General features: G+C 57.1%; 1 protein-coding gene across 4 annotated transcripts in view; it reads left to right on the top strand.

Moving 5' to 3' along the window:
- The first annotated feature begins 1,652 nt into the window (after positions 1-1,652).
- COL12A1 (collagen type XII alpha 1 chain) overlaps positions 1,653-7,388 on the top strand; it is a 133,896-nt gene continuing 128,160 nt past the window's right edge. For 3 of the 4 annotated variants that reach the window (XM_059731248.1, XM_014596676.3, XM_014596675.3), the window contains exon 1: positions 4,342-4,448. In XM_059731248.1, coding sequence (XP_059587231.1) covers positions 4,376-4,448 — 73 coding nt within the window. In that variant the 5' untranslated portion in view covers positions 4,342-4,375. Of the gene's footprint in view, positions 2,004-4,341; positions 4,449-7,388 lie in introns of those variants that run through there. The other variant, XM_006262249.4, reaches the window with a different exon arrangement.

Genomic DNA, 7,388 nt, shown 5'->3' with positions numbered 1-7,388 from the left:
GGCAGAACTGAGCCGGTTCCTGCAATTATTGATCCATCCTACTGCCTCCCGTGCACCCATGTGCCAGCACTGCGGTGGGAGCGACATGCATCTCTGCAAAAGGCCAGGGCGAGCCCGGTGCACCTGTCTCTGGCTGAGCTTTGGTTTGCATCCACCACTAGGCTGCGGTGTTGGACAAAAAATGATACCGAGAGAGTCTTTCCCCGCCTCTCTCCTAATTCCTTCAATTCGCTTGAAAGGACAGAGCGAGGGAGCTCCGGTGTCCCAGGGCTGGAGCTCGGGGGGGAAAGGCCGGGCTGCTGGATGCTGCTGCAGTCCCCGGCCGGGGCCGTGACTCCGGGCAGCATCGCGGAGCGAGGAAGAGCGCGCTCCTGCATGTGCAAGAGCGAGCAAGTGCGGGCCGGTGCGCGCGCTTGTATTTGCACGCGCAGAGGACCTGAACGATGCAGTTTGGCGGGAAAGCAAAGTCCCGGGGGGCGGGGGCTTGTTCTGTGTACGCTACTTTCCTGTCCCCAGGCACAAAGAGCAGTTGGGGCTCCGGGCTGTGGCAAGGAAACCCCCGCTGCAGGGGAAGGGGAGCTCTCGCACGAGTGTGAATGGCCGCGAAGCCCCTCAGACGATGCTCATGGCTTTATTCAGCACCAGATGTAGGCTGCAAAGGGAACCCCTCCCCCAGCCGGGGAAGGCTGCAGCCAGGGAAGAGCGCTCTCCCCGGGGTGTCCGCGCCCGCCCCGCGCTCGGGCCTCCCCCGCCTCACACTAGTGGCCGAGCCCGGGGAGCCAGGCGGCCTCGGCGAGCCCTGGGCAGCCGCAGCCCGCAAGGTGCACGCCCGCCCTGCCTTCCCGCCACAGGGGCGCTGGGACCCGCCCCGGCCCGCTGCTCCGGCGCCCCCAAGTCCCGCACCAGGGAGCAGGTCCCGGCGGGGACGTCGCCCTGCGCCGACCCCCCGCCCGCCCCAGAGGGAGAAGTGGGGGCGGGGCGGTTCAGTGTGTGTGTGTGTGTGTTTGTGGGTGTGGCGCAGTGTGTGTATGTACTTGTGCGCTTCGGGTGCACTGTGTATGTGTGCGCGTCTCGGATATAGTGTGAGAGTGCGCGTCTCAGATATTGTGTGTGTGTCTGCGCGCGCCTTGGGTGCAGTGTGTGTGTATCCCAGTGTGTTTTGAGTCGGGTGCAGTGTGTGCGTGTATTTGTGCGCCTCGGGTGCAGTGTATATGTGTGTGTCTCGGATATAGTATGTGTGCGCGCGCGCATCTCGGGTGCAGTGTGTATATGTCTCTCGGATATCGCGTGTCTCGATGCAGCTACAGTGTGTGTGTGTGTGTGTGCGTGTGCGTGCTTGCGCGCGCGCCTGCCTAAGTCCAGGCCGCTTCCCCCGCTGCAGCGCCCGGGAGCCTCCCCTGCCCGTGCCCCAGCTGGCGGCCCGCCCGCCCGGGGTCCCCGCGCTGTTTCACGCTTAAGACACCAACCCCGGTGCTGGGCGCAGGGAGGCGCGGGGCGACCCCGTGAGCGCCCCAGCCCCGCTTCGGCCCTCACCCAAGCACTAAGGCCCCCTCCCCCCGGGGCTCCTGCACTGGGCTGTTCCTGCCCCCGCTGGCGGGGCCGCCCGGGCCGGGGAAGCCGTCGGGGCGGCCCCCGCGGGGCAGCGCGGCCGCGGCCGGGCCCTGCTCATGCGCCAGGAATGCGGCGCAGCCCGCGCCAGTTTCCAGCCGCGGGTCCCCTGCCCTGCTGGAGCGGCGCCGCGCATATATCATCCCGTGGCAGCCGGCCACCTGCCCCGCCGTTTCGTAACCGCTTACGAGAGGCAGCGCAGCGCCGGGAACAGCCCTCTCTTAAGGAGCGGAGCTGGGAGAGGCTCTTCCCACTCGGAGCAGGCGGCTCTGCTCAGACGGACCCGATCTCCAGGACCCCGGTGCCCGCTCCTCCCCCGGAGCCCGGCCTCTCCCCGCCTCCAGGTGCAGGAGAAGCGGCCCCGGCTGCCGCCCGGCCCCCGACGCTGTCCGCAGGTCTGTGCGCGCCGCGGCGGAGGCTGAAGGACGCGCGTGTCCGTGTGCGGGTCGGGCACAGGCAGAGGCGGCGAGCGCGGGTCTCCCAGTTGCCAAGCGCCCCTGGCGTGCGGGGACCGGGACAGGGAAGGGGTCTTTTGTAGGGGAGCGGGAGAGATCTGCCGCTTGGGGACAAAGAGAGAGAGAGAGAGAGAGACAGAAGACACTCCGGGCATTTCTGTAAGCCGATCGCTTTCGCCTGGCGTTGGGAGGGGGCTCGCACTGGCGGATGCCCGGGTTCAAACCAAGCGGGCGCTCAGCCCGCCGCTCCGGTCCCGCAACGCGATCGCCTGCCCCCACCTCTCTCCGCGGCTCGGCTCGAGGGATGCTCGTGCCGCCTTCCCTTGGTAGGATCCCTTCCCTCTCCCCCCCTGCTATGTGCAGCTCCTTATAAGTAGCTGCTCCCCGGTCTCCAGGACTGGAGCTGCTCGACAGCTCTTTGTGCCTGAAAACCATCAAAGCCGTTGCCCTCCAGGCTTTGTAATGACGTTATGCGGGTCTTTGGCAGCGAAGCCGGTGTGAAGCCGAGAGGGGACTGAGCAGGTCGGATCTTCAAACGCGTGTAGCAGATCAAAGCTGAGGCATTCAGCCCTGCTCCAAAGGGGATCTTGCTTTTCTCTCTGGTCGGCAAGCGAGAGGAGCCTTACTCTGCAGACGGCTCAGGGCAGAGCGTGGCTATAGAGCTGTTAAGGGGGCGCTGCCACTGCTTTATAAGCAGTGAAATAGATATGTTTTAATATTTTGGAAAAGGAATATGTTTGGTGGTCTGTTCAGTAGCAGGCACTGCTAGTCGTGTAGACAGACATGCCGGTGGCATCAAGGCGTGCCTGTCCGGCAGCCGGAGCCGAGCACACGCTCCTGGATGCGCCTCGGAGTAACTTCATTCCTGACCCTCCTGCAAAGGATCAAGAGGTGGCACTCCAAGCCCGGGCAAGAGCTCTCGGACCCACGTCCTGTGAAAGCGCCTAGTTTACAAGGCATCTGCGAGCCCAGCAAAACACTCTTAAAGGGATGTAACAACAGTGGCCTTTTCCCACGCAGGAGAGTGGCATGCTCTTGAAGCTCAGGCTTTCGTGGTTACTTGTGGCAGAGCCGGACACTCACATTGTAGCCCGCACGGGTGCCTAAGGGAGACCTTACAGCCAGCTTTTTCCCAGTTTCTGGCTAGATTTCCACCCAATTTTCAAGCGACTGATAAAAACAATGAGGGGAAAAGACAGTGTGCTTGTTCCGTGTGGGTAATCGGGCAGGTTATTGTTGGATCGCGTTAGTTCCTTATACCGATTCAGCGCGTCTTGTTCTTCGCGGAGCTGTTCTTGCGGGCTATTGCCAGCCTAATGGTTTACGTGTTTGTCTTTGTTTTGCTCTCGGCACCTTTCAAAGCAAGGAGGGATACATAAATCATTAGGCTCCTGGCACCTTTCGGATTAAATGCGTCACCTAATTGGGAATGTCTCTCTCACCACCTTATTTTGACTCCTGACTGTTTCTCCTTTTAAACGCCATAGGCGCATTAACGAGGATTTCTGTGTGTCATGCACTACTCCTCCCCACCCTGCGATAGGGTAACAAGGGCCTAGGACTTATCCAGCCAACACTCCTGCGGGGGCTTTGCCAAAGCCCTGCCCCTGAACGTGTAGCCCGGAGCAAACGCGCCCCAGCTGCTTGTACTTAGGGATGACTCAAAATCTCTCCAACTCCTGTCTAGGTTTCTAGCCCATCTGCAGCCCGGGCATGGTTCTTACTCTGCTCTGTTTTTACCAAGTCTTTGAAACCCATTTCCCCCAGCGGATTGTGAAAACGACTTCTCAGATGGGAAAGCATCAGGGCTAGCGGCCGGTTCGCGTTTCAGCAGCGTGTTACATAGGGGTCTGTGTAATCTATCTGAGACCCGACAGAAAGGAAGAAAGGCGCATTTGTAGGCAGAATAAAAAAAAGAAGTTTTTATGAGTTTCCAAACTGCCTGGAGAGCCCTAACGGGCAGTGAACTAAGTGCTTCAGCAGTGCTGAAAAAGGAGCCGCCTGCAATCCCCAGATGAAAGAGGCATTTGGTTGATTCCCGGCAAAAAAAAAAAGACCTCTGAATTAGCCATCAGTGCGGGGATGAGGAGCTGCGGGCCGGGCTCCTGCAGTGCCTCTGCCCAGGCTCACTCTCACTTAAGCCCGGGATCCCTGTGGGTGGGAGGTCTCGGTAACAAAAGGCCCGTCCTAGAGTAAGGAGTCAGGCAGTCCGCCCCGGCAGGGCTCTGTTGCGGCTTTCTCGCAAACCCTAACCCCGGTCTCCTCTGCCCCGCTCCAGGCTCCTTCCTGCGCGCCGCTCCGCCGGGGCAGGCATGAAGACCAGGCTGCCCGCAGCGATCGCCGCCGCCTGCGCGGCCCTGCTCCTCGCCTGCGCGCAGGCGGAAGGTACGTGCCCGGGCGGCCGCCCCGCTCCGCGCGCCCCTCCGGCGCTCTCCTTCCTCTCCTCAGAGCCGCGCCTCTCTCTCGCTGTCCGTGTCTCGCTCCTTTCCCTCTATGTCTCTGGTGTGCTGTCCACACTGCCTCCCGGAGCCGCCCCGACGCGCAGCACGCCCCGGGGCGCTGGCTCACGCCCCGACCTGCAGTCCTGGGACGACGGAGCTATTCGAGGAAAGAAAAGAAAAAAAACAAACAAACCCGTCTTGAAATAAAGTCCTGCAGCAGAGCGGCTCCGCGCCCGCGTGTGTCTGTCCGCCAGCCCGGGGACTCCCCCTGAGTTGCTGCACGTGGGGAGCTGCAAGGGCTGGGAGGCGCTGACCGGGAGCTCTCCTTCCCCGGGGCACAGGCTGGCGCGGCTCCCGGGCTGCCCCCGAGCCCCCCCCCAGGCAGTGCCCCTTACAGCTCTGCTAGCACCACATCCACTCTCCCCTGCAGAGGCAATGCCCCCTTATAGTGTTGCCAGCTCCATGCCCACTTCCCCCCCCACAGGCAGTGCCCCCTTACAGCACTGCCAGCTCCACATCTGCTCCCCACCACACACGCTGGCAATGGCACGTCTGCTTCACCCCCACAGGCGGTGCCCCCTTACAACGCTGCCAGCTCCACAACTGCTCCCTGCCACACACACTGGCAGTGCCCCGTTACAGCGCTGTCAGCTCCAGGCCCAGCGGGGATGATGCACCATCCTTCACAGAATCATAGAAAATGAGAGTTGGAAGGAGGTCATCTAGTCCAGCATTTCTTAACCTGTGGGGCTTGACCCAAAAGTGGGTTGCAAGACTATATGTAAGGGTTGTGAACACACTTTAAAAATGGATCAATACATTTAAAAAATGGATTCTCCTTTAAGGAAGAAAAAGTGTGGGAAACCATGGCTTTTTTCTTGCAGGCTGGCAGAGTTCCAGCCTGCGAGGGGCTGCTTAGCTCCCCCCACCATGTCCCAAGCCCCCACCCCCTGCCCCACACACTGGGGAGCTGGGGGTGGGGGGCAGCAGGTCAGGAGTGAGGGGCACTGGGTCGGGACTGACCATCGATGTTTACAAATGGGTCCTGGGATGAAAAAAGTTTGAGAACCACTGGGTCCAACCCTCTGCTCAAAGCAGGACCAGCCCCAACTAGATCATCCCAGCCAAGGCTTTGTCTAGCTGGGTCTTAAAAACCCACAAGGATGGACCTTCCACCACCTCTCTGGGTAACCTGGTCCAGTGTTTCACTATCCTCCTAGTGAGAAAATTCTTCTTAATATCTAACCTAAACTTCCCTTGCTCAAACTGAGATGGTTGCTCCTTGTTCTGTCATCTCTCACCATTAGGAGGACAGGGGCTGTTTTGCTGGGGGCAGAGATGGGGAGGTGAGGGGAGAAAGGACTCAGAACAGGTCTTGCTGGAGACCTCATACCTAGGGTTGCTTACCTTCCACAATTGTCCTGGAGTCTCCAGGCATTAGATACAAATCTCCATGGGACTGTTGAGAGACACCCGGAGATAAATGATGGGGCATTCATTAATATAAATATTAGCTGGGGAAAACTAAACATGCCCATAGTGATAGGCTCAAAATGTCTGAATCCCAGACAGCTAGCTGGGACCTTAGGGGCTACTTACTGGAATGGTCTGAACCGGAATTGCATCTCATAACCCTTCCCAAGTTTGTGAAAAGTTCTGATCTGGGGAGTGAGCTCAGGGCTTCTCCCAGAAGACCCCCAGAACTGAACACAGTTTGTGCCTCTCTGCAGTCTAAGAGTATGGGCTCTGGACCATTGAAGTATCACAACCAGAAAGAAAACCAAAACAGGAGGCTCCCTCCAACTCTTCAGTCTTTCCTTCAGCAAGAGCAGTGCAATTAGTAGCCGTACAGGTTCAAGATAAAACAATGAAAAACACAACAGTTCTACCAGCAGCGAACATCTGGTTACAAAAGAATCAGCTGTTTGCCCTGCTAAGCACTGCCCACTACACTGGTGTTGGCTGAGGAACCAAAGTTTGCACTGGCAGTGCAGGACCACTGTGTGAGAGACAGCAATAAGAGTAGGAGGAAGGTGAGTATACAGTGGTTGCAACTTACCTAGGACACTGCAAATGTTACATCCAGATTCTAACATCCATAGTGGAGCTGAGAGGTAGGTACCCTACTACCAAGCTAATCAAGTACGTAACTTGATTTCACTTAGCATTGTCCTCCTTATGGAATGAAGGAGGAGTGAAAATGGCAGACTTGAGCCCTTGAGTATTGTTACAAAAAGTTACAAATGTAATATTTTTGTAGAAGCACAAGAAATATTTTGGAAAAGTGAAATAGCCATTCATCAGCATTCATATAATTCTTATTCTGAAATGTGAAAATATTGAACAAAAGAAAGGTTAGAACCTGATCCTGTGAGATGCTGAATACCTTCTGATTAGTACTGAATGACTCTATGCAATTCATAAGGCAGTCAGCATTTTCATAGAATCATAGACAACGAGGCTTGGAAGGGGCCTCTGGAGGTCCCATCTAGTCGAACCCCCTTCTCAAAGCAGGACCATCCCCAACTAGATCATCCCAGCCAAGGCTTTCTGTAACCAGACATTTTGCATAATTAGTCTCTACTCTTGTTTTCAGAAATTTTTATTAAATGTACTTTTATATAAATTCACATCCATTGGTTTTTGCATACTCTTGTCCCACTAGCAGTGACCAGTTTATGATCGTGTCTTTGCTCCTACCAAATAGGTCCTGGTGTCTTTCCTCAGCTGATTATTAATAGCAAGTTGGAAGGATTCATAGTAGGAAGGAAGTTTAATTATATGAGTTCTCCAGGGAAGGACAAACTTTGTCATGGCTTGAGAATTTCTGAAATGCTAAAATGTTTATTGCAATAAGGGGGAAAAAATGGTCAATATGTATAAA

This window comes from Alligator mississippiensis, chromosome 1 (assembly GCF_030867095.1).
Source record: "Alligator mississippiensis isolate rAllMis1 chromosome 1, rAllMis1, whole genome shotgun sequence".
NCBI classification, from domain to species: Eukaryota; Metazoa; Chordata; order Crocodylia; family Alligatoridae; genus Alligator; species Alligator mississippiensis.
Note: the sequence above shows the minus strand (reverse complement) of the source record. Positions and strands in the feature narration are given on the sequence as shown.